This window comes from Pholcus phalangioides, unplaced genomic scaffold (assembly GCF_987345545.1).
Source record: "Pholcus phalangioides strain wild (caught in Gottingen) unplaced genomic scaffold, Ppha-v1.0 ptg000009l_1, whole genome shotgun sequence".
NCBI classification, from domain to species: Eukaryota; Metazoa; Arthropoda; class Arachnida; order Araneae; family Pholcidae; genus Pholcus; species Pholcus phalangioides.
Genome location: NW_028301602.1, coordinates 36580111 through 36607587, shown reverse-complemented (window position 1 = coordinate 36607587; position 27477 = coordinate 36580111). Strand labels below are relative to the sequence as shown.

Below are 27477 nucleotides of genomic sequence, written 5' to 3'. Positions count from 1 at the left end.
AACGCATGGCTCCAACCGGGCACGGCCCTGGGGCCTCAAGAGAAGAGGGAACCCACAAAAATGCGATATTGTTGAAATTTTCTAGAATTAACCAAGTGGGCCTCAGAAAAATCACTTGGCCCGGGAGTCCATGATGCTGGGCCTGCCCCGACCGAGATACACGGCTATTTTTTCTAAGCCCAATATATCGAGGAAACATACTTTCTTTACATTATGCCGAGGGAGGCTTTTCTTTCCAAGTTCACCTCGGCATAATATCCAAAAAATATGTTTCCAAGATACTGGCGAATCATTGGCGAATCCTATATAAAGGCACAATTCTTCTTTTAGAAAAAAGAAGTTATCCAAATAAAGTCCAGACCTCAGATAAATCATTCCTATTGCACGGGGTTTGTGTAGTTATTGAAATAAAAGGATTAACTTTTTAAACGGACACCCTGTGAGAGAAAAACCCAATTACAAAGACATTGCCCTACACAAAAGACAAAAAATCCACGTTTGTAAGTGCAATATTCACTGAGACATTTGAATTTAAAAAAAATGGAGAAAAATTGGAAAGAAGAGCATAAATAAGTGAAAAAAGAATCGTTCGTTAGCTTTTGAAGTTCTTTCCCAATTTTTCCCCAATTTTTGGAGTCAAATATTTCAATGAATATTGCATTCAGGAACCTGGAATTTTTTGTGTTGACCTCAGGAGAGACAGGGCAACAGATTTCAAATTAGATTTTTGAGCACAGGGTGTCCGTTTGAAAAATTAATTTTTTTTATTTTAATAACTATACAACCCCTTCCAATATGAATGATTTATCTGAGGTCTTACACATTATTTGGATACTTTTTCTAATTGGAAGTGAGGCAGTATTTAATAGCATACATAAGCCATACAGGGCAGTATATGGTTATTAAAATTCTTTTTGTCAGAAGTCTGCTGCTTCTTACATTTGACAAGCAGCTGTGAATGACTTAATTAATTTATAGATTTTATTCAACATGTGCGTTAAAAGTAACATTGATTTTTTAAAATAAAACGTGGATATGGCTTGCTAATTCCACCGAAATATACTTTTTTTAAAAATTATATATTTTGCAGAATAAACACATTCAGAGCACAAAGTGAAACTATAAATAAGTACCTATGTGAAAATGTGTTGGGCAGTTGTCTTCTTTGCACTTGAGGGGGAAAAGATTGAATGGGGGATGTAAAAAAAAACCAAATTTGAATCCATTAATGAGAAACAAATTTTCAGAATTCTCGAATCACCACAAACGAACTAATTCTGAAAGTCTTTCCAAACTTCGGGATTGAAAACAGCTATTTGCGGTGTTTTCGAAAATTTTAGTAAGTTTTTTGCCATAACTGGCAATTTCACCGTAATTTGGCAACTATAGCGATGGCCCGTATTTGAAAACTAATCCCGTATTTTTCTTGAGGAAATATGGTTGCCTCAAGTATGCAGGAAATATGTGTATTTCTTCATTTAAAAGCATTTTTTTTTTACATTTAAAACAATTATAAAGGGATCCATAAAAAATAGTGGCTTATATGGAGGAGGGCTTGGCTCGAGGATGCAGCAGCCAAAAGGACCTACCTTTGGGGTGGGGGAACCCACAGTAAAATTCCGATGAGTTACTGTACTAACCTTCAAAAATTATTTACATTAATAGAAAATGATCGGAACAGCACATAAAGTTTTTTTTAATATTTAAAATTATTTTGTGCAAATATCCTTTTGGAATTCAAATTGATTTAATTCGGAACATGGGCATGCCTGTATGCTCCCCCCGCCATGAGCATTGGAATCTGTGGGGGAGGGTTTCCCCTTGAGAAAGTTTGTTTTGAGGAAATTAATTAAAATGTTTTTCATTATTATTGTCCTTCACCATATTGTACGAATGGCCCCTACATCCTGGAGCAGGGCCCCCAGGCCAGCGGGCCCTCATAACAGACTTTCACGGGCCCCTTTATGATGAATTTATGCGTGACAAAACAAAAAATGACGAGAATTCTCACGGGTCCCAGGGCTAGATCCCTCTCAGCCATACCTTGTGGGGGGGGGGGGCTAAGATTGTACCCTCCTGAATACCACCCTTACCGGATACCTGTAGGTGCTTTAGCTCCGTCCGCCCCTCTCCAATGTTTTATTCATATGTCGGCGCATTTGTCTCTTGCTTACGCGTTTAGAGGAGGCATATACTTTTTTTCATAACCTTAAGATTCGCCTTTGGTCCTGATTATTTCACTCATGGAAGCCTCTTCTAACCTCCTTGATTTTAGCCTATAGGCCCACTGAGCTACAGAGGATTGGTGTTGGATAAGCTCACTGGGCTATAAGTAAACTCAGCTTCAGAGTAAACTCCCACTTTCCTTATAGTTCATTGGATAGGCCCCCATGGCCCAGAATCTGGTACGAGCGGCCTTGACCAGACTTTTTGACCAAAATAGGAAGCCTTTTTCCATACAACTGCTATCTAATCCAGTGATTCCCAACGTGGGCGTTAACGCCCCCCTAGGGGCGATGGAATGTTTCGGGAGAGGTAAAAGCTACGGGTATAACATAGGATCCTATGGGTTAGATTGCGTTAGGGGGGGGATGACGATGGGAGAAAAACATTTCTGAAGAAGGGGGCGATGGGACAAAAAAGATTTGGAAACTATGATCTAATCCAAAAAAAAAAACAAAAAAAAACACATATTGAAAAAGCCTTAGAACTAATTCAAGAGTACTTAGTTAAGAAAGAAAAAAACCCAATTAAGGGGAGGAGTACAATTCAAAAAGTCTGGTAAAATGATTTGAGTTTTTATTTAGGCACCTTTTTTCCCCTTTTTTTTTCCAAGTCGAGTTCCTGAAAAAGACACTGTTGAAAATGAAATGCTTGAGGAAAGAAAATCACTCTTCATATAAAATTATCATATTCAATTTTATTCATTTTTCTTTAACGATTGCGACTGCGAGCCTCAAAGTCAAAAAAGATCTTTGCCCGCAGGCTATCTCACAATGCGTATCCAGCGAGTCTTTCTACAGTCAGCCACACATGCACATGCGAAAACAACAACAACGCATGTTATTACGTAATCTGCATGTTTCGTGAAGATTTCAGATAAGAATTCAAATTATACTTTAAAGGTATCATTTTTGAGAGTTTCTCTTCCGTTCAAAAATGAACAGTTTCGAATAATTTCTTCTTTTCTTATAAAGAATTCATTGTTAGTAAACGTACCACGGAAGCGAATTTCAATGAAGGCCAAGGACTAATCACTCTTTTTCACTGCCAGGTACACATTCTATCTACCTACTCATTATACTAATTGTATTAATATTTTATTTGCCAATTGTGTGAAATTCTCGGTGATTGAAGAAAAAAATTACCTTTTTCTTTTTTTAAAAAAAGAAATGAATCGTGTAAAAAAAGTCTATGAATTATATTATTATTATTATAAATTTTATTAACATTAACCAATAATTTTTTTTCTTATATGTAATGGTAATATTTTTGCAGCAATTAGATTTACATAAGAAGGCAAATTACACTTAAAGTTTCAAGGAAATTATTTTCTTTTTTATGATATATATTATAAATTGAATAAACAGCATAATAGACAAAACAGACAAATTATAAACAAACACAACCTGCATATATTATACCTACATATAGCCTATATCAAATTTTGTCTTTGTTTCCAGAGATTAATTCTGATGCCTGGAACGATTGGCAAGTATTTTAACAAAGATGAATCCCGATTATAGTAGCGTAGCACTGATATTTATATCGATGTACATTGTGCATTTGCCAAGTAAGTTTTTGAGATGATTCCTATTTTATTTAATCGATCATTCTTTATTATTCTATTCCAATTTAACTATTACTCACAATGAAACTTAACAGCTTCATGTAGAGAGTTTCTGTCATTCAAAATGAATAATAATGTATTTTTCGGTAATGCATAAAAAAAAAGTTACAGATGATGGCTTTTTTTATTATTGGGATAAAAATGTTGGCTACTAGTGGAACTCAAACACATCTGCTTTTTTTTTTATGAATAATATTGCCTTATGACTAAATGTATTTGGGGAACGCTAGAGAGCATATATGAATACTTTAATGTTGGAACAAAAATATTCATTAATGTAAGTAAAGACTGATTTTTTTTTTTTAACAAAACTAATTTTTCTTTTCTGTTTAAATCTAATTTCAGGTCATTCAGTATCATCATATTCCCAGAAAGATGGAAGATCAAATAGCTTGAAGAAAGAGCATGAAAACTCTCCAGTGGCAGATAAAAACGTGTACAGTGAACAGAGCGACGTGCAGAGTGAAAGTGACGATGAAAACATGCAGCTGCATGGAGAGCTGGGTTACATTCTGCCAGAACAGACAAGTTTTGACAACAAAGAAGATCTAGTCACCAGCAAAGTTCTATCAACCGCTCCACCTAAATTTACAATTATGCCTTCTAGTGTTAAAGAGACCAACTGTCATACAAAAAGTAATATGACCAATTTTTTTGAGGTTTTTTTCTCATTTTATAAGCTAACCTTGGAGGAAAAAAAAAAGCACTTTCATTTCTGATCAAACTGTAGTTTTTCAATAATTTCTTACTTAATTTGACTACTGTAATATAAATCAGGGGTACATAACTTTTTTAACCCACGGGCCAGATATGTTGTGGTTTTATTACTTACGAGCCAGAAACTCTTGTATATATAGAGATGATTATATTAGGCCCGTACTTTACGAGACATTCCCATAATTTTTTTCTGTCCAAAGCCTTTTATAAAATGCCCCGTTTTTTTCGTATTTCCAACAAGGCTTGCTTGAAATTTTATTCTTTACTGAAACTAAGAATTGACAACATTTTAATAACTTAGAGATTTAGTTATCCTAATATAATATATATCATAATTAATTATAGTATTATATAATGTATGTAGTATATTATATAACATACTTTTATGGGTGAGTTAAATTTAAATAAATTGCGACCTGCAGTAGCTCTCTATTTCCTTTCATATTGATTTTCTGCAATTTATGTGACAGTAGGCAAATTCACAAACTTTTGACTAGTTCGTAGTTTTCAAACTTTTTGTTCCATCACCCCCTTTTTTTTTTCTCTCATCTTCCCCTAACTCAAGCGAACCCATAGCATTCTGTGTTATACTCGAAGCTTCCATCGCCCACCAGGGGGCAATATTGCCCACTTTGGGAAACATTAGACTAGTTTATTGGCTATAAAATATTCAAAGGCTAGTAAAGTTGCTAATTATATAATTAGCAACTTTACTTGCCTTTGATAATTTTTTTTGGTTGCAATTCTGCTATACTTCTTTTTGACAGTTTTTTGACCATAAATTGTAACTTTACTTACTTTGACAATTTTTTGGCTACAATCAACGCTACTTGGCTTTGACTTAGTTTTTTCTGACAATTTGTGATATCTCGTGCAGATCATGGTTTCATGTATTTTTATCAAGAAGATATGGCCAGCCTAAGAAATGCGCTTCGATTCTAGAAACACTGATTTTAATGTCTTTTTTTCTCCCCTTTCAGATTCCATCTCCTTTAAATCTGCTTGCGTTGAGATGACTAAGAAACATAATGATGACTGCCTATCTGAAACCTCAACATCTGATTTCTTGGTATCTGATGCATTAAAACCATCAACAACATTCAAAGATAGCGTTAGTATTATGTTTTTAGATCTCTGATGAGAGAAGAATTCATTTGTGTGTGAAATAAATATTTGGATTAACCTCATTAGCATAATGCATTAATTCTCACACGGGATTCAACAAAACGAATTGAATTTTTTTTTTTGAAATTGTGTTTATAAAAATTTTTGAATTGCATTTTTTATCTTATGCTTCAAAATGATCCCGCTTCATTCCACAGACTAAGTTTGTCAATATTAAAACATTTTTGTCTAAATGGTAGAATTTGTTTTTGTTTCTTTGCACTTTATGACCAAAATATGAGATGAACAAGAAAAAGTAATGACTCAATCAGCACCTCCTTTCAATAATGTGGGTGTTGGTACTGCTATATTTTTTGCATGTACGTATTAATATGTTATGGATTCTTATTAATCATGATCATATTATTAGGTTGTGGCAATGTCTGGAAGAGTGGAAACACAGTCAAGAACAGATTCTATTGAAGATGTGACTCCAGTGAGATTTCTGACCCATCCATCCACAACATTTGCTTTAGATTCATGTATGTATACTTTTATTTTCGACCATTATCTTACATTCTAAACTGACTTTTTCAGTGTGAAAGCAACCCAGAAAATTATGTAGATCATCAGCTCCTTCCTCAGATAAAATCCTGTGTAAGCTATTGGACAGTTACAGTTAGTTTGAATAGATTCTTGCTAAGGCTGCACACATAGTACAGAGACCAAGAGGTACAGTGGTGTATAATAAAGAATGGTGACGAAAACAATTGTATTGTTTTGTTCTACACTGCACATACTTGAGAAGCGAGGCAAAGTAGAGAAAGGGGCTACTCAACAAGATGCACGACTTGAACAAACCTGTTTGTTTTCACCATGATCTGCTGATTGGTCAGTTTCTCACTTTTTTTCTTTCCCTCTTCTGCGGAGGGATCATCACCACACCTTTCCATTTCAGAATTCCTCCAGTCATTTTCCCTATCTTCCTTCTGCTTGACTATGTGCGGATATCTTTCTCCACCCTATGTAATTTTTCTTCCCAGTCGCAATTCTTGTATCACCTACTTCTTCGTTTCACTATGTGCTCGGCTTAAGGAAACCATGCAGTTAAGTGTGTATTGATTATATGAAAATGTATATCTTCATATGAATAAGCTGTCAGTCTGAAAAACCAAGGTCAACTCTGCTCTTTCCTTTATTGAGGTTCAACACAGATATCGCATAAAAGCCTACATTTTTATCTACTTCTTGAGCATATTAAAGAATTTTCTTAAATATGGGTTTTACTGCTCTAATTTAGAGATGTAAAAGTTTTTTTGAATAATCTGTTTTTGGAGAATATGAGGAGATGAATATTTTTGAGAATATTCATTTTGAGAATCAGGGAGAATATTTGTGAATATTTTTTTAACGGCTACAATTCAATAACTTCAGGATAACTCGAGCAGAGTTGCCAACTGCTACTGATTGTCCATTGTTTCTACTGACAGCTGCAATGAACTTCAGAGCTGCGGGAGACACTCTCAATACTACGGAAATCGGTTTAAAAATATTGGGTCTGAGTTTCTTGTGGTTTTTATTTATTTTATAAAATTGCATTGATCTTTACTGTAATGATGAATTTGTGTACACATGTGTGAGAGAGTTCAAGAGAAGACAAACTTGAAGTTGATCTGTTTTATCTGTGCGCGGAAGTCAATCTCTAATTAAGCCATGTCTAAATCTGCAGCTCTACTCGATTCCCAAATACGCAAAAACTTGTTTTCTGTCAAAACTGCCCCACGCTGTGGGCTAAAAACAGGTTTTTAAATGGTTCAGTGTGGTGGGTCCAGACGTGGCTTCCTTTGCATAGTCCATAATGCATATTGCTAGACATCTATGTATACTGCCCACAAGAGCGTATGCAGGTTCGGATTGCATTGAATATTCATGAATTATTAAGGGATTCTACGACCTTGGAACATTGTTTACGGAGGGGGAGCTCATGTAGACACAACCCTCTAGGTTCCAGTGCCACTGAGATGCTGTATTTAATAAACTTTTAATTAAAATTAAAAATTAAATTTATAAGTGATTATTTTTTATTTTACTATGTTGTTCTGGGGGGTACCCTCCCATGGCAAAGCTGAACATTCACCACTACTGACAAGCTTTAAGCCAATGTTGGCATGTCTGCTCAAGGAATCAACCTTATCAACGAATATCTAGAAAAATATTTATAAAATGCTAGATCTTTAGAAATAAAAAAAAAAGATAAACAGATTACATTAATTTTAAAAAAACTGTATTTTGTTTGAGTTTTCTGCATTTTACTGCACTAAAAGTATAAGTTGAACATCAACATTCTCGAAGGACAAAGAACTGTTTTCAATGGGCACTTTGACTCTAATTATTCACAATAATAATTGATTCATGCATTCTAGATCAAGATATATTTTTTGCTGCATGCCTAAAAATTTCATGATTTTCTGAGTGGGACATTGCGAAATGTATTAGAATCTGCCAAACTGGCAGTCAGTATGTGGTTGTCAAACAATTTTTTCTGAAATCAACAAAAGCTTGCAAAATCTTCCATTAACTCTACAGTACATACTGTTGCTGATTGGCAACATCTATTTTAAATATGTTTCTTTTCTCATTGTCAATTGGCAACTTCATGTTTGAGACTTTCATTATTCCCATATTTCATTTTCATTCAAAAGCCATTGATAGATGGCAGTAAAACTCATCAATTAAAAAAAGAAATGTAAATGTTCTGTAACCAGTCAGAAAAAAAACTTGTGCACTGTAGGGTCAAAATGATTTATTTGTATTTATTTTTTTTATGTTGAAGTTTGCAATACAATTTTTTTTCTTTCTATAGTTTGAATCACAAAAAAGGTAGTTATATATTTGGAAAGCAATAATATATTTCAATACATTTATTTTATATGTGATTTTATGTTCTTTGTATATCCTCTTTAAGACCCTGTATAAGAGTTGCGATTCGGAATAGATTCTTTTTAAAATATTTTTCCCGGCTTTCTATAGGCTTAATTAATCATGGAAAAAATTATCAGCTCAAAATAAAAAATCATGCATTGTAGGGTTAACTCCGCTCCTAAAAAATGAAGAGAAAATCGTACTTATGAATCTGCATACAAAAGAAATAAAAGTTATGACGCTATAAAACCTATCCCCATGCTTCAGATATTTTGAATCTTAAATTTTCCAAGGTGCGAATTTAAGAAAAGATGAGCATGAATCGGAACCCTTTCACCACTACGCCAGATATACCACCAGAAGGGATTCTTCTAGAACATGTTACCAGGAGAAGAAAACTTGCAACAATATTTGGGCTTGTCAATGGCAAAATGAGAGGGCTTTAAGAACCCTAGATATTTTGGGATTGCCAAAATAATGTGGATCAATTTAGGCGAGATAGCTGGAGATCAGGGGCATATGCAGGATCAACTTTTGGGAGAAAGGCACAAAAGGCTTGGGAGGGGAAGCACAAAAATTTTCTGCCCAAGAACTTTTGAGTTATCACCTTTCAAAAAGCATTTAAATGAACAGAAATTGGTCAATATAGCATGGTATTTTCTTTCAATACTTTAATTTTTTCACCAGAGTATTAATTTTTCTCATAATATTTGTTCGGCTTGGGGGGGGGGACATGGGCCCCTGTGCCCCCCTCCCCCGCATATGCCTGTGCTCAGGATTGTCACTGTAACAGTTAAAGGTTTCCTAAATCTTCATAAGAAAAATTCTAATGAACTGAAATCTCTAACAATGGCCAAAGAATAGACTCTCAGTCATGATAGAGAATATTCTGAGAACATCTAATTAAAATTGCCATATTATAAGGTGGTTATGCCAAAAACTATTGTTTAAAATTTCTCAACACAAAAACTGAATTGTGTCTCATAATATAAACAGTAATTTTTTTTTCATTTAATGAGAAAAGAATATCCTTGATTGTTCTCAGAATTTTATGTTCGGGAGAATATTTTCAAATTATTATTCTTGCCCGACATCTCTACTCTAATTATGATATTAATAATTATTAATATTTTGATTAATTTATTCATTGAAGTAAAACTTTTAATTTTTTAGGATACTATTAAGCAGAATTAGGACCAAAGAACCTCAAGAACTCTATATTTTCCATACCAAAAAAGTGATATGCTCAACTCATATTGTATATTCATGCTGCATATAATATTGATCGATAGGTAAGATTACTTAAAAACTGTTTGATACCTGTAGTAGGGGGTTAAAATTTATGTGATGTATGAATGACGATCCTTGATAGCAGTCTCTCTGTCTGGAGATTGTATTTTATGACCCGATGATATATATGTGTATTAGGAAACTATGAAACCACATGTTCTTTCTGTTTACTGATTTTCTAATAAAGTTGAAAAAAAACAACTTTCAAATCTAGTTATTTATATTCATTTGAAATTTTTTCCTTTAAGAAAATTTATACTGTGCATGCTCCTTATAAGCATACCTGTACACCTTCCCAAATGCTTTCGTTGCACTATCCTACCCATCAGAAATAAGGCTGTGGACACTAAGAAAAATGTTATAAGAGGACATATAGTTATGTATCAAAACTATTGAAAACTGTTTCTTCAGATTCCTCATGTCAACCATCCTTGGAAAATAGGCAGAAAATTTTAGCACAACTTTACTATAAAATGATCACCAGCAGCTTAGTGCTTATTTTCGTATCTGTCAACAATCACCCTAACATTTATGCCTTTTGCAGCAACAATATTATTAGGAAAACTATTTCAGCACCATGTTTTAACTGTTCATATAATAAATTATGTGGATTCGATGGATAGCAATGATATCATTTTACGAAGATTTGGATTTGAGTGGAAGTGGAAACTTCAAATAATTGAAGTTGTGCGGCACACAGATGAAAGACATTTTGTAAATGTGAAAGTTAAACACTGTGGAACCCGCTTATAACGAGGAGCTTGTTTTTGATAAACATGAATGAAATGATGGCACACATATGAAATATTTTAAGATTTAAAATTTTTGCAATGAATCTCTCTCTCTCTCTCGTGACTATAGAGTCGAACATTTTGTAAATGTGAAAGTTATACACTGTGGAACCCACTTATAACGAGAAGGTTGATAAGATACTCGCCTAAAATACCAAAGGATGTGTAGAGGTGTCATGAGTTTGATACCTGGTTCATCCTTGTCAGAAAACTTTCCTGACACGGGCACACCAGAAATGGCGACATGACCACAGAAAAAATTGTTACTGCAGGGGTAATGAAATTGTGTTTTTATACTCATCGAGAGATTTGTGCACTAACCCCTCGATGGGGGGTTAGCGCACAAATCTCTAGATGAGTATAAAAAAAACAAGCCTGCCGTTCGGAATCGGCTATAAATTGTAGGTCCCAGTCTAATTAACCCCCGTGTGCAGAAAATGACAGTAGTGCGACAAAAATGATCAAGGTTTTCCTTTTGAATCCCTCAAATTTGATAACGTAAAAAAACCTACTTGCTAAAACTGACGGAATTGCTATACAACTGCAGTATAGTCTTTTTGTGGGAGGGGGGGGGGGGGAATCAACATGATTTTTCTTCCCCAACCACTGTAAAATTGTTTTTATTTCCACCTAAAATTTGCTAAACCCCCCCCCCCCACCACCACCACCACCATAAATTTTGTCTCCCTATAATTCTGCCTTGTTCTGCACTGTGATCACAGGAAGCAGCTTGCATACAATTTTGTAAGTCTTGCATATTATTTGGAAATCCAACCTTTACAGATTTCTCCCATAGGAAAGCTTGCTTTTCCAAAAAATTTTGTTACGCTTTCAGACAGCAATTGCTTCACTACTATGGCTTTTTAAAACCACAGCATCAAGTATGGAAACAGTTTCTGCTAATCAAAGAATGGATGAAGTATAATTCATATTGGCATGCAAAGATTGCATAAAAAATTTCAAAGAGGCACTTTAACATTTTGTATGATCCTTTGGTCTATTGGTCAAGGAGCAGCCAAAGTGCTTGTGTGAAATTTTCCTTTAAGAGGGTAAAATTTTTCCTTTCCGTTTTTGGGTGAGACAGGTTCTGTTTAATCCAGGTTTTTAGATATGTATTTTGGAATTGGAATCACAGGACCAAGATTTTTTTCATTGAAGACAGGTTTTACTATATTTGCTTATTAAATCCACTCTCTAAAAAGTGGACTCATTGTAAGCAGGTGTGACTGTATAAATATAATTTTACTGCACTGCAATTTGCTTGTGCATGATAAACTTTTCTCTGGTAATAACCTATGATAACAGAACCACTTGTAGCAGGTTGAGGCAAATCTTGATGGCTGGCACAAAGAATAGAGACACATTTTCCTGTGAATGATGAACTTGAAATATTTGTGCCATCTGGTGACCAAGTACATGATAGTTGACTTGCTGCTATTATTTACCAGAAATTTTTATTTCTTTTATTAAGAATTCAAAGATTCCTGTTATAATGATTAAAAATTACATTTGTTGATTTTTTTTGCTTAAAATTGAAGTACTGAGACCATTTGTTAAAGTATTGATGTTTGACACCCATAATATGTTCCCTGTCTCACAAAAGAGATATTGAGAATGTCTTCTCAAATAAAGTGGTAGGAAACAAAAAAGATTTTGTATTACTTTTATTTCAACCAAGGAAACTATACAAATATGTCTGCACCTATGCTATTTTTTTTGGTTAATAACATGGCCAGATGATATAATGAGCAATGCTTACATACATAATTTTTCATCATTTTTGTTTTATTTACACGATTGTTTTAATCATCATTAGGTAACACATAAGCTCATGATTAAGAACTTTCATTTTAAAGCTTTTTGTTCAAATGGTAAAAAAAAATATGAACACACAAAATAACACACTCCATAATATACCATCATAATTTCCATATAAAAATCTTTTGATCACAATAAATGAAAATTTCATCCAATAAAAAAGATGGAATATCTAAAAATAAAAAAATAAAAAAAAGTAAATATCACAGAATGAAAAAAAAAACATGCCCATTTTTTCTCAGATTCACATATCAGAATTCACCGGAAAAAAAAATTGATAAACTTTTGAAATTTATAAATGGAATGGATATTTAATAGAAAAATTATTTTCTCACAAAAAATCTTTTTTAAAAGAATCAAATTGATCTACATATATGATATTGAACTTATTTATGTAATTCAAATTCTTATTATCCCCCAATCTCTCGACCACAGGAAAAAGCTAGCTAGTATAAGATTTTAAAATACAAAAATGAAAAATATGGATGCTTTTTATATTTAATATATTTATAATGTGCATAGTTGAAATTTTTTTTTTGTCGAGTTAAATTAAAATCTGATTTAAAATTTCAGATTTGATTTTGTTCTCCACAGGATACAAAAACACAATATAAAAGGTATTTTGTTCAGACAAAATGGCCATAATTCATTTTATATGTTTTAAGAAAATACACTAAACTGATACACATTTTTTGCATATTTATTCATGGAAGAAGCAGTAGTGTGGAACTTGACCTAAGAGTAAAAAATGTAATTAGTGATCATGTTTTTGTCAACCATTTTTTCAAGGTGAAATTTTGGATGGATTGGAAAACAGATGATCTTTGTTCTCTGCGATATGAAAGGATATAAATATGAGAGAAAATCTTTTTTTTAAATGTCTATTATATTGTTTAATTTCTAAAATGACAAGTTTTTTTTATGAATATGGAATAAAATTCGAACTATGACAAGAATTTGTAGGCTTATGCTGATTTGGAATGTGTTGTTTATAGACAGCATATGCCAAATAATGAATGACTGTTTGCAAACGTTAAAATTATACACATTCTTCACTACACGAAGTGCTCGTGTGTATTTTGGACGTGCCTCACATCAAGTAACATTAGAATTAATTTTTTTTTTGAATTTGAACCCTTAATTGCTCCCATTATCTATAAGCGATTGATGTGATATAATCTTTATGAAACTTAATTTTTAAAAAATCTCACACTTCAACTTGCCTTAAAATAATGATTCCTCAATAAATGCATTTAAACAATTCTTGATAATTAAATATCTATACAATGGGACTAAATAAAACTAACATGTAATTTTTTGTGCACTCAAGTTGCTATTTATACAGTTATTGGCAAAAGATTAATGAAAATGCAATTTCCTCAAAGTAAGTTCCCTTAATGTATAAGTTGGTTCTAGTGAGATATTTCAGAGTACCACGAGTCTCTGTAGTTAAAATGATTTATTTTGATTAACTTTTATTTTATTAAAATTCATAAATCATTTTTTTAATCTGATGTTCAGTCCTCATTGATACATCATTGTTGAAAGTATATCATATTCTTTGAGGGGGTCTAGCATTTACATTAGCCATAAAATAAGCAATAAAATATGCATAATTAAAAAAAGAAAAGAAAAACAAACACATGCAAATCACAGCTGCCTGTATATTTAACTGTTCTAAAATTATCTTTTGAGATGGGATTTTGAGCTTGTGGAAATAAAAAGAAAGTATGTATAGTCAAGACTCGAAGATGCATTATGGGACAATCTATACTTTCTGGTTATTGACTTGTTTTTGATTACAGTTTGGCGGACGGTGTTCTCACCAGATTTGCAGTTGCACTATAAAATACACAAAATAAATCAAGGCATATAAAGTGTACACTGAAAATTTGTTGGACGCCCGTTTTTTTTCGACTGGACAGAATAAACTTTAAAAATTAAAAATGGAGGGTTTTTATATGGTGAAGTACGCTGTTCCTTTTCTCTAAGTACATAGGCTGCCATTTGACGTAAATTTAAGTAACATATATTCACATGTATTTTTTATCAAGAGGAGATGCCTTAGTAAGTTTTTACTGCATCTGTATTTTCTACATATTACAGGGATGGAGAATTTAAGAATGCAGTTGTGTGGTCTCACCAATTCAATATACTTCACAAAAAAAATCTCATCTACACAGTTTTCAATGAAATAAACTATTTATTCTATCTATAGCCATCAGTAGCTGCTTTGCTACTAACTCATTTAACGCCTAAACCGCTCCCCGATGACGGTCAACGTTTCAATCTTGGATATTGTTTATATTTAATATGATACAAATGATTGAGAGAGTTAAGTGAGTACATTACAATAAATATATCGGTACTGCAACAGCTGTTATGAGAAGAGTGCCTTATTAATGCCCAATGATAATTATTATTCATGCTGTGAATGCGAAATCTAGTCAATCTAAGGAAATACATAAAGGAATATTGTTTTCCATCACCGTTCTGTATCTTGAAACATGAAATGAAAGCACAAATACATATACATTTATATATATATATACCTAGAAGTCTTTCATGCAAAAAATGAGGAATAAGTTACTAATGCCAGTGAATATTAGGATCATACATGTTTGGTACACTGGAACAACACAAACGATATTGACGAGAGGTTAAACAAATTAATGAACAGATATATTTGGACAGTAGTGTTCATTTGATCTGACGACTGTTCGTAGACTGCTTCATCATTGGAATTCTGTGATCTTGCAACAATAGACGTCATGAAATGGTGATCTCAGGAATTCTTGTTATGAAGACCATAGGAATTGCGTAACATCTTCAAACCATTAGCTTTATTTTTCTTCTAAATGTTATTTACGGCTCCTGGCAAGATGAACTTTCGGATCTCTGCTTCGACTTCTTGCCTTAGAGGTTGTGAAGTTTGAATCAGATGTTCGACTCGTCCGCTTTTGACTTGTCAAATCTGCTGGACTTACAACTAAATTATTTGATGTAGAAAAAAAAAAAAAAACATTTATTGGTGTCAATTTCTTCAGTTAATACAAAAATGTTGAAATGTCAGTTTTTCCTTATCAAATGAGTTGAAGACTACTAACCATCAATTTTTGATTTTATTTTCTTTAAATTTGCATCGTTTGTAGTTGCAGGTGTATTTCCATTCAGTCTTGCAGCTCTCATGGCCCTACCCCTGCTGTCAACGACTAGTTTGTCTGGTCTCACAAATATTCCAAACTTTGGTTTACAATCGAAATATCTCACACCGTTTACATGGCCATCATTTTTGCCTGTAAAACAAAATAATTTTGGTAACAGTCATTGACTGAATTGAATACAGAGCCATCCTTGGGGGTGCAAGACAGGTGCGGAAGCACCAGGCCCTACACTTTTTTGGGGATGGGGAAGTACACGTGTAATAATGATAATTTCTTTCATAAATTCTGAATTTTCATTAATTCTGGGATTATTTCTTTCACTGATTTTGAATTGTTATCCATTCTGAAATTCTGAATTTTCACTGATTTTGAATTGTTATCCATTCTGAAATTCTGAATTTTCACTGATTTTGAATTGTTATCCATTCTGAAATTCTGAATTTTCACTGATTTTGAATTGTTATTCATTCTGAAATTCTGAATTTTCACTGATTCTGAATTGTTATCCATTCTGAAATTCTGAATTTTCATCAATTCTGGAATTGAAATAGTTCTGGGATTATTTCTTTTATAAACTCCGAATTTCCACCAATTCTGGAATTGTTTCTTCTATAAATTTTAAACTTTCATCAATTCTGTAATTATTTTTAATTTTCATGGATGCTTGAATTATTTTGTTCATTTATTCTGAATTTTCATGGATGCTTGAATTATTTTGTTCATTTATTCTGAATTTTCATGGATGCTTGAATTATTTTGTTCATTTATTCTGAATTTTCATGGGTGCTGGGGGGAATTACCTCTTAATATTTTTCTCTTATTTTCTATTCATAGATTATGAATTTTCATTAGTTATCAGATGATTTCTTTAATTAGGTCCAAATTTTATTGGATTTTGTAATTCTTCCCTCAATTTAAATTTTTTTTCAGTTTTGATATTTTTAATTTTCTGCAATTTTTTTTGTTAATTGATTAACATTTAATTCTGTCTATATGTTTTAGCATTCCTATGCATTTTGTAATAATGTTTGAATTTTTGAACATGATTCTCCTCTCCCACAGAATATATAAAATTAAGGGCTAAGGGGTCCCGAAACCATTATGATGCCTCTGGCCTCGCTATCATTTTCGCATTGGGCCCCGCGTCTGGTAAGGGTGTCCCTGATTGAAAGCCTTTATTATATGCAGTTACGTAAAATTTATTTTTGTCACTTATCAAACTAAAAGACCAAGATTAGCAGTGAAAAAAAATCAGAATTAAAATGAAAATTTACCAGTAGGTGTGTCCAATTCAATGCCAACCCACGATCCTGCAGCAAAATTAGTAGGACCCATATAAGCAACAACACCACTCTTATTGTATGGAGATATTAACACGCTTTCTCCAATTTTCAACCATGACGGGAACTTCATTTCAGCTGCTCCTTTACTTTCTGAAAAAAAGAAATCAATCTTAAGTATTCTGTGTGTGATTAAAGCTGTTATACAATTAAATTTTCATCACTCTTATTTTTTTTATACCGTGAGATGCACACTGTATGAGACAGTAGCCTGTCTTGAATGGAATCGAAAGATATTCCATCGATGATTAATGATTTACTGTGCATCTTTATAAAATGGAATATTTTCCAGTCTTTTGACTCTCCATTTCATACAGGTTACACTGTATAGTGTATGTACTATACTTCACATACATTACACATATATTGCATGTATTTACATGTATCCACTTTTGGTTGTTGGAATACTCAAGTTTTTGATTGCATTAGAAGAGCTGTTTTGAGGAAACTATCGAGCTAAATAATGTTGATTTTTCAATAATGAATAGAGAAAAAAATACTCGCCATGAATAAGGACTTCATCATGATTATTACGTATCTGAAAATGGATTGTAAAGAGGACTACATTAACTTTTTTTTACAATTTTACAGAATAGAATCAATACTTTGTAACTGATTTGAAGAGAATAAATATAAAAATACAAAATTTGTATTTTACCTTTAAACGACTCGTATCAGAATGAATGCCATTTACCATATTTGTTGAATCATTTAGATCTTCGCTGTAAACAAAAAATTGAAGAGGACTGTAGAAATTAGAAATCACTACAACAAGCACTTTATCAATATTTTATAATGTGTATATAGTTTTTAGTTTTTATTATTGCATTTTTAATTGGGTTGCTGTATTTTTGAAATAAATGCCATCCATATTTGTTATAGGCATCTTTTTTTTCAGCCACCTCATTGGGCATTTTGCCTGTTGTGGCCTTGTATATTTGTATTTTTATTTATTTGTATTTACATAATTCAAATTTTAAATAAATTTAAATGAATTTCAATTTAATTTTTTTATTTTACATTTGATTTTCAATTTTCAAATACATTATTTTTATATTTCAAATGAGAATTCCGTCATTTTGCATACAAAACTGAATAATGAGGAATAGATGGTTAATAATTGCTCAGTTTTTTTATGCAAAATGCCAGAATTCTCATCTGAAAAATAAAAATAGTAGTTTTGGTTAGTTATAAGAAGTTTCTTACCTATATAATTACTGAATGAAATTAATGAAAATTCATTAGAGTAGATATTAAAAAATATTTTAGTGTATGTATAATATATGTTAGTGCTTCAAACTAATGTTACAACATTTAAATGTGTTGTACTTTTAACCCTATGAACGTATTTTTTGAATATACGCCAGGCTTTGGAAAACTGTTAAGTTTGGAAAACATGAAATAAAAATGGATAAATTGTAAAGAAACCAAATTACACTGCTGGCCACCCAAATTGCAACACCAAGAAAGACAAGAGATATCGCAACAATATTTATTTTGTAGATAACATGTTGACCAAGCATCAAATGATTAAATTTATAGACTTCTGTGAAGTGTGGTTCTTGCCAAAATCAGTAGCCAGAATAGCCGCCATTGTTGGAGATCACCGCTGCCACACGCCTCGGCATTGATTCAAAGAGACTTTGGATGTGTTCTTGGGGTACAGCAGACCAAGCAGCTTCCACGCGTTGCCAAAGTTGATCCGGTGTGGCAGCTGGGGATGTAATCTGAGTCAATCGTTGAGCAACCATGTACCACATGTTTTCTATCGGCGAAAGATCCGGAGAGCGAGCTGGCCAGGGAAACAAATTCAATCTGGCGATTGACGAAGAACCTTTGGACAATGCGTGCCACGTGTGGTCGCGCATTATCCTGTTGAAATATGGCTGTGGGCAAGCCCTGAAGGTAAGGAAGGACAACTGGCTCCAACACCTCGGAGATGTAACGCTGGCTTTTTAAAGTACCGGCAATGCGTACTAGAGGAGTGCGAGAGTGATATCCAATACCGCCCCATACCATAATACCCGGTGCAGGACCAGTGTGGCGGTGCATAACGCAGCTGTTCAGCATCCTCTCTCCACGGTGTCTCCAGACTCGAATCCGACCATCGTGGTGTTGCAGACAGAAGCGTGACTCGTCAGTAAAGACAATTTCATTCCATTGTGCCGTCCACATCCTTCTTTCATCGCGCCATTGGCGGCGGAGACGTCTGTGGTTCTGCGTCAAGGGTAGACGAAGCAATGGACGTCTTGCGGACAGACCACTCTGCTGTAAACGGCGTCGAATGGTAAGCGCAGACACTGGATGATGCGGTACAGACTGAATGTGCTGTGCTATGGTTCGTGATGTGGCTGAGCGATCCGTCACTGCCATACGCACAATACGCCTGTCATCACGTGAAGTGGTGCACTGAGGTGGATGCGATCGAACACGTCGGTCCGTCGTACCCTCCTGCATCCAACGATCACATATCCGCATTACAGTTGTTTGGTTTCGTCCAACACGACTACCGATTTCCCTGAAAGATAATCCACAATCTCGGTAGGCCACTATCCTTCCTCTGTCGAACTCGGATACTTGATCAAAAGATGATCGCTGTTTTCTACGAGGCATAATTGATCTTTTTTTTGAAAAAACCACAAGAAAAACACAATTGCCGTACTTCAAATCGTCCAAATCTCCAAGCCTTAAATAGCGCTTTGAAGTGGCGCCACAGGCGCGCGTGATGTGCGTCTGCGCTGAAATTCTAATCATTTGCATATCTCACCTCCGCTAATGCATGTTGTAAATTTCATATTATTTGCATGCTTCCTTCAGGGTGTTGCATTTACGGTGGCCAGCAGTGTACTTATGAATGATGTCATTCAAGTACAATTTTTTAAGTAGCACATACTAAGCAAATCATGTGAATCATAAGATTTGTTTAATAGTATATATGAAATGCATCTATTATCAATTATGAAGTATATCTTACATGATCAAAGGATGTTCTTGTTCATAGTCTCCATCATGAGAATCGCCGGTAATACTGTGCACAGATATAGAATCCTCACTCGAAGCTGGAGTTGTTGAAAGAATCTGAGACCCATAGCCACTTGACATGATGCTTGGAGTTCCCACTTTGGTCTGAAAATGAATTAAATGTGTCTATCAGTGGTAAAAACAAAACTGTAGAAATATATTATAAGAAATGTGTTTGAATTGCAACATCATGCAATAATACTGTGCATATTGTGTGTTCGTACTTAATTTTTACAATCAAATTTATTTGATTGTTTTGCTCCTTTTTAATTAAATGAAGTCAAGATTTCTATTCAAAACCTGAAAAGAAGTTCTATGTTTTCTGGATTTTATTTTTTTATTTGCAGAAAAAAATAGTTAAAATAAATTGTAGGACTTATTTTTGCAAGGCAAGTTGCAGTACATAATTTTTCAATAAGTCACAAATTTTTAAAAAATTTAATTTCACTTGAGACAATATCACGTCAATAGCTTGCAGGCGATTGAGCAGTTTAAGGGTTTGAAACTGATAACACTACAAGTATAGCTCGTAACAAAAATGAAGAATTAATTAACTAACTTGTACTTCACTGATGCTATCAGGCGTGATTGATGAATGATGTTTCTTGTCTGTACTTCCGTTATGAAACCTGAATCTTTCAAGATCATTGAGTTCCTCTTCACTTTCCACATGTTTTTCTGAGGCTTGTTGCGCTTGAGATTCATTGCAAGTATCCTATGAAGAGTTTTAAACACCACTTCATTTCTCATTGATTAATTTTGCGAAATTTTTCTTAATTCACCCAATGTAGGGTTTAACAATTCAATTCTGCCTGACTTAATAATTTCTGAAGAAGAACCTTACTTTATCACAGTCATCTTCATGAGGATAATGATTTTCTCTTTGGCTTTGTTCTTCCAGAACAGTGCTCATCGGTTTCACCTTGGCTGACTGAGGCGTATGAGATCCCAAAGGTGAAGCTACAAATTTCATATTCATGAATGAATTTGAATAGATATGGAATTAAAAAAAATTTTTGTGGTATAATTAATTACAGTGTGAGAGGTAATAAAAATTTCTTAGGGCCAAAAAAGATAATTTTTTGCTTGTATATAGGCTGTACCAAATTGTTTGCACAGCAGATATCTCTGCAACCGTTGACTTTAGAAACATACTTTCAATTACAAAAAGTTTTCAAATGATGTGAAGTTACTTAAAATGTCTTAAATTTCCCAAGGGGTCATATACATAAAAAATAAATTTAGCTTTTTATGTCGATCCTGTATGCTAAAATTTCCAGTTAGTGAAATGTAGATTCCGCTCTAAAATTTGTCATTTGCAAAAAGTTTTATATTTTTAAATTAATTGAGATAATAAATATATCAAATCACACTATGTTTTGACAACTTATCATTGTGTTGGCAAGTTTTCATTGGCTGAAAAGTAGCCATTTTTAGAGACTGTACAAAAATAGAATGAACTCGATAATTTTTTTTTTTCACAATGAATAACAAGTACATTTTCTGACAATTGATAATTATTAAAATTTTTGCAACTTTGAATTTAGTTAACGTTCTGCAATTTGTGAATAGCACCCTCGATCATTGGCGATAGATGCTGAAAATTTCAGACAAATATCTCTGTTAATGTTGCATTTAAAAATATAATTTTTTTTTGTAAATGACTTCTCAAAACTGCATTTACATTTCACCAATCAAAGATTTTAGCACACGGTCCACATAAAAAGTTAACTTTACTTTTGTATGTATATGACCCCTTTTGGGAAATTTAACACATGTTGAGTACTTACACTTCATTTGAAAATCTTTTGTAATTGAAAGTATGTTTCTAAAGCTAATGGTTCAGACATATCTGCTGTGCCACCAATTTGGAACAGCCTGTATAGTAAATTAGATTTGTTAAAAAAAAAGAGAGAGAGGGAGAAATAAATGCATATGGATTACAATCACTCAAAAGAATAATCACATTCAAAAAGAGCAGAATTAATTCATGATTAAGGGGGTAGGAAATTCAATTTTTTTTCAAATAATGTCTGAAAAAATGAATTAGGTCTTTTTTATTTTCAAATTTTACATTCATGCTGACTGTATATCTGTTTATAGTGTCTCATCAATTTGTTTCACAGAGCGAGCACAAAGGGAAAAAATGTCAAATCATGCAAAAAAGCAAGAAATAATGCAATTTTAAAAAATCTCTAAGTGATTTCAAGCAGTTTAGATAAACAATTAATAGCCAAAGAAATACAGCCAAGAAAATTCTGAAGGATAAGCAAATCATTGAAGTAAGAACATTACATGAAAAAAAGGTTAAAAAGCAGAAGAAAGAAGTTTTAGATTCACATCAACCTACTTAAGCCCATAGTAGCTTGACGATACTGGTGATTGAGATTAAAGCTGAGATTCAGGAAAGTTGGCCGAGCTGAAATGTTAGATTAAAAGGGAGGAAAAAGGAAAGATAAGTCCCAAATCTACTGATAACTGAAAAATTTAGAAAATATCCTTAAACTTCACATGTATCAAACAAAAGAAGAAATCCTCTTTAACTATAAACACAGTATAACATTATTTATAAATGAAATTAATGATTGCGCATAAATTATTAACCCATTTCAGTTTTTTTTAATTCTTTTAAGAGAATGAAAATAACTTCTGTTCCAAAAGTTTCAAGTGAAATTTTTTTCCATTTATGATAATTTTGAGATGAATAGAATTATTTGCTCAAGGGGAATTTTTTTTTTGGCTATTTGGCATTAGTTGAGAGTTTTCTCTAAATGGCAGGGATCTTTTAGAGGAATATGATGTTGATAGTTACCTGACTGAATTGTCACAGTGCATTGCAAAGGCTCTTTCTTTGACACAGTATGACTACTGTAGATGCCCACCACTCAATGAATGTAATATCATGTGAAAACACACTATTGTGATGATCAAATAGCCCAAAAATATTCTATTGTCATTTTATTTTTCTAAATATTGTAAGAAGTTTTGCCCTCTAGCAACTATTCAGAGCCTTTAATTTAATGGAATTTAAGTTTAAAAAGTTGACGATGGCCAATATATATCTTCATATATGCAATATGTTATCCTGATTGATATAACTTCTCACAGTTACTGGGATTTTGAAAAAAAAATTTAACCTAAATAAGCTTTATAGTGCAGTAGACTCCCACTAATCAGGCACGTATAGAACCAGGGTGTGACGGAAAATCTTGGCAAATATTTCCTGTTTAACCCTATAAGTATTTTAAATTTCACTTTTATTAAAGTAAAAATTGTTTTTTAGGGAGTTTCAGATTATACTGAAAATAATTTTATTACTTTAAAAGTTATGAAATTATTTTTACTATGAAAATAAATTTGACACTCTCTCAATTTTTTTTAGAAAAATTAAAACAAATAAATTAAAAAAAGTAGCATTATGATATATACTTTTTTTTCATGATATTTGTTATGATATACTGTCAAGAATCCGGCCATTTGCTAGTCTGGCTCATCCAATAATCCAGCATTTTTTAGGCTGGTTTTGTTTGAGCATATATATATATATATGTATAGAAGATTAAAAGATATCACTGGATGACATACTGACTGTCCTGCATATTGTATAACGTTTCATGTTTCCCTTTTTTTGTGTAACCCATATCTATTTTGATTTTCTGTCTCGTATCATCTTAAGGGAGAGTGCTTGACTGGTGTGCGGGGACTCGTCTGTCTGGGTTACCGGCTGGAATTTTTTCCAACACAAGGATGTCCTTCAGGATAAGAGCTAAAATTACTTTGGTGTCAGAGCCTGATCTTGTTCAGTTTACCCTGTTCTCTTCCCCCGGTCATTGGATGTATTTGCGCAGAAGTTTATATCGTTTAAATGGATTTTTTCTCAATTGACTTGACCAGTGATCTGGCAATTTTGATAATCCATCACACCCTGGTTCGATACGTGCCTGATTAATGGGAGTCTAATGTACTATAAAGCTTATTTAGGTTAAATTTTTTTTTTCAAAATCCCAGTAACTGTGAGAAGTTATATCAATCAGGCTAACATATTGCATATATGAAGATATATATATTGGCCATCGTCAACTTTTTAAACTTAAATTCCATTAAATTAAAGGCTCTGAATAGTTGCTAGAGGGCAAAACTTCTTACAATATTTAGAAAAATAAAATGACAACAGAATATTTTTGGGTGATTTGATCATCACAATAGAGTGTTTTCACATGATATTACATTCATTGAGTGGTGGGCATCTACAGTAGTCATACTGTGTCAAAGAAAGAGCCTTTGCAATGCACTGTGGCAATTCAGTCAGGTAACTATCAACATCATATTCCTCTAAAAGATCCCTGCCATTTAGAGAAAACTCTCAACTAATGCCAAATAGCCAAAATAAAAAAAAAATAAAAAAATCATTCCATGGTTCTTTTAATAATAGCTGCAGAAGCATTGTATGTTTCATGTCAGTATTTAGCTTACTATTTTTATTTACAAGTCAAAGAAAAATTTTCTTATCATGAAACAGCACATACATATTCCAAAAGGTGATCCAACTGGACTGCTAGCACTACCATTGGAAGTGCTGTCTCTAAGAAGGGAACTTGACGAACTTGACCTCTTTTTAAAGTCTATGGTTTCACTAGTGAATTGGGATGATAGCTCACATGCTGAATCTGCACGGAACTGGTTTTCAAGCTTGGCTGGAAATGGTTCCATCCTTACCACCTAAATTCATTAAAAATATTGTTTATTTGAGAATTTGGGTAAGAAAATCCCTTCCAAGATAAGAACCAGTAATGTAGATATGAAATATATACACAGGCACATAACTTGAGCTTCTAAATAGCGCATTAGATCTGAATTTATAATAGAAAATTAAATAATTCAAGTAATTATATGCATGTCATATTTCATAACAAGTAAAATCAGTTATTGCAGTCCCAATAACTTATTTGTAATAAAAAAGTTATTCATGTGAAAAAATTATTCATTTAAAATTATTACTGTCATTTTCTTCATATTTTATTCATAATATGTTTTGTTATGCCTCAATTCTGAAAGACAGAGCAGTTCAAAGTACTGAAAAGATTCTTAAAAACTACCACCTATATTTGCTAACCTTGTGTAATATAAACAATATATTTTATTCATTTTTAAATCATAAATACAGTATATAGGGCTTATCTTTTTTCTAGTTTTATAAAACTAGAAAAAAGAAAATAATAGTGAAAATCCTATGTAATGATACCCTCTATAACAATAATTGCTTATATAATGATAATTTCTCTCTGGTCTAGATGCACGTTTTTAGAATGTTAATATATTCTATTTATAAAATGAAATAACACTTTTATTATGATTTGTTTCTCTGATCCCCAGAGTATCATTATGTAGGTGTTTCACTGTATATCATTTTAATGAGTGGTGAAAAGAATTTATAAATTTCATTTTGTAATTGCATTTAGGTATTATTAATAATGCATGCTTACATGAGTGATATTTGGCACGCTGGAAGTCTTTCTCAAGGGACGACCTTGAGCTGCAAGTAATTCTTTGACAGCAACTTCCTGTTGATAAAAATTAACACAATGTACATAGCAAATATATATAAATTACACACATATGGAGAGAATAAACTATTGAAAATTTTGGATTTATTTAATATGAGGTGTACAATCCCTCAGCTGAATACCGACCTGTCTTAATTTATCAAGCATAAGAATGCTTTCTACTGCTGATACACCTTTAGTGTACTTCTCGATGTAGCTTTCTCCATCATTTGTCAAAGCATCTTCTCCAGATGCAGCCATAAGAGCTAGTGTTTCCCGCTTTTCAGGATCTGATGATGCCTTCAGATAAAAAAAGAAATTATTTTTTAGAAAGATTCATGTAAAACAAGAGCTTAATGAAACAAATTACTCAAAGTCTAAGTTTAAAAATAAAAATATATATAGTCAGTAGTGGAAAATATTTTGTATAATGAAATATTGGAAATTCTCTGACAAAAAATGTTTATGAGGAGAAAAAAAGTGATTTTAATACGATTTTAGAATACTCTCTTCTGTGTTTTGCGATAATATTTTCTGAGCATGCAAAATTATAATTCAGTAAAATCTTTATAGGTCACAGGACATGAATTTACTTACTTTAGGAATGTTTGAAACTACTTCATAGGTAACCCCTGTGGATGTTGGAATGTCCTATTCGAAAAATAGAACAAATGAATAAATTAAAAAAAAGTATTTAATAATACCAAATATCTTAAAAAAAGAAGAAAAAAAGTGATATTGGTAAAATTCCAAGTACTAGTCATATTTGTAAAATTATCTCTGAAAATTAAACACAAACACAACGCCACAACAGGCAAAAAGCCCAACGAGGTGGCTAAGAAAAAGATGCCCACAAAAATATGGATGTCATACATTTCAAAAATACAGCAACCCAATTAAAAATGCAATGAATAAAAATTACAAACAACATAAACATGATTTAACTGATTTAGAATGAGTTATAATGTTTATTGAAAATGAAATGAAAGGGTTTTGATGTATCCTTCTAAAAAAAGTATGGCAAAATTGCAATTTTAGTTTGAAATGTGTTTTTTATTTCTTTCAAAGAATATGACAACGGTTATTTCACATAAAAGTATGAAATAAGTTTGGATAAATAAAAATATATTTATCATCTTCCATAACCCTTTCAGACTCTGTATGCGCAAATGTTGGGGTCACTTCTCACTGTCGATATATATTTTTTCACCCTCAAGGAGTTAAGCCCTGACTTAAAGGATTGTGGGTATTTTGAGTTGGAATATGGTGAATATGAACTTTGAGGGCTTTCATCAGAGGGCAGAACTTTTAAGTTGAACTTTCAGGGTTTTATAAGATGACTTCCAGGAGAAAGTGCCTTTGGGAAAAATGATTTATTACATAAAATTTAGCAATAAAATTATACGTGAAGATATAAATATACCTTGCATCATGTCGGCTGAAAAAATTTGAATGAAATGAATTATTTCTTCACACAAAAATAAAAATAAAAATTGAAAATTTGAAAAAAAATAAAGATTTGATGCCATTTAAACTTGCTGTTTTTTCAAGATGGCTTCCACGAGGAGATGCCTGTAGGGTAAGTACTACATAAAAATTATCAATAAAATTCTGGAAAAAAAATTTATGTAAATAAAAATATACCCTACATCATCTTATTTGAAAAAAATTGAATGAGAGGAATCTTTCTTTACTTATTAAGCTCAAAACTTTGACATGCACAATCAGGACTAAATTTCGTTGACAAACCTGTTTGAACTATTTTTGAACTTTCTGGTAATTTTGAAGCAGTTTTTTATGCTTACTCCGATACAGTTTTTTTGAATGAATGAGCAGTTTTTGCATCCTAAGATTGAAAATAATTTAAATTCCTTGTAGTGCACAGATAGATTGCATTTGATTCAAAAACGAATGCTT

The 27477-nt window shown here is 32.7% G+C and overlaps 2 protein-coding genes across 5 annotated transcripts in view; one reads left to right on the top strand and one right to left on the bottom strand.

The window, feature by feature from the left end:
* The first annotated feature begins 3013 nt into the window (after positions 1-3013).
* LOC149082992 (uncharacterized) lies at positions 3014-20216 on the top strand. Of its 2 annotated transcripts, XR_016193207.1 has the most exons (7): positions 3014-3274; positions 3684-3793; positions 4196-4486; positions 5548-5678; positions 6102-6213; positions 9767-9885; positions 19998-20216. XR_016193207.1 is itself a non-coding variant. In XM_089236042.1 (6 exons), coding segments are annotated over exons 2-6 (600 nt in total). In that variant the 5' UTR covers positions 3014-3274; positions 3684-3729; the 3' UTR covers positions 9769-10092. The 2 variants fall into 2 exon arrangements, 1 of the variants encoding a protein (XP_089092168.1); XM_089236042.1 differs by lacking the exon at positions 19998-20216 and having other exon boundaries at positions 9767-10092.
* The window catches only part of LOC149082991 (kinesin-like protein KIF13A), a 130764-nt gene continuing 115610 nt past the window's right edge, over positions 12324-27477 (bottom strand). For 2 of the 3 annotated variants that reach the window (XM_089236039.1, XM_089236041.1), the window contains 13 exons: positions 26158-26211; positions 25708-25860; positions 25501-25578; positions 24544-24736; positions 22368-22436; positions 20862-20977; positions 20577-20732; positions 19971-20122; positions 17655-17718; positions 17501-17534; positions 16931-17089; positions 15600-15788; positions 12324-15481 (listed from right to left, as the gene is read on the bottom strand). In XM_089236039.1, the coding sequence (XP_089092165.1) occupies positions 15354-15481; positions 15600-15788; positions 16931-17089; positions 17501-17534; positions 17655-17718; positions 19971-20122; positions 20577-20732; positions 20862-20977; positions 22368-22436; positions 24544-24736; positions 25501-25578; positions 25708-25860; positions 26158-26211 (1545 nt within the window). In that variant the 3' untranslated portion in view covers positions 12324-15353. The remainder of the gene's footprint in view (positions 15482-15599; positions 15789-16930; positions 17090-17500; positions 17535-17654; positions 17719-19970; positions 20123-20576; positions 20733-20861; positions 20978-22367; positions 22437-24543; positions 24737-25500; positions 25579-25707; positions 25861-26157; positions 26212-27477) is intronic. The other variant, XM_089236040.1, reaches the window with a different exon arrangement.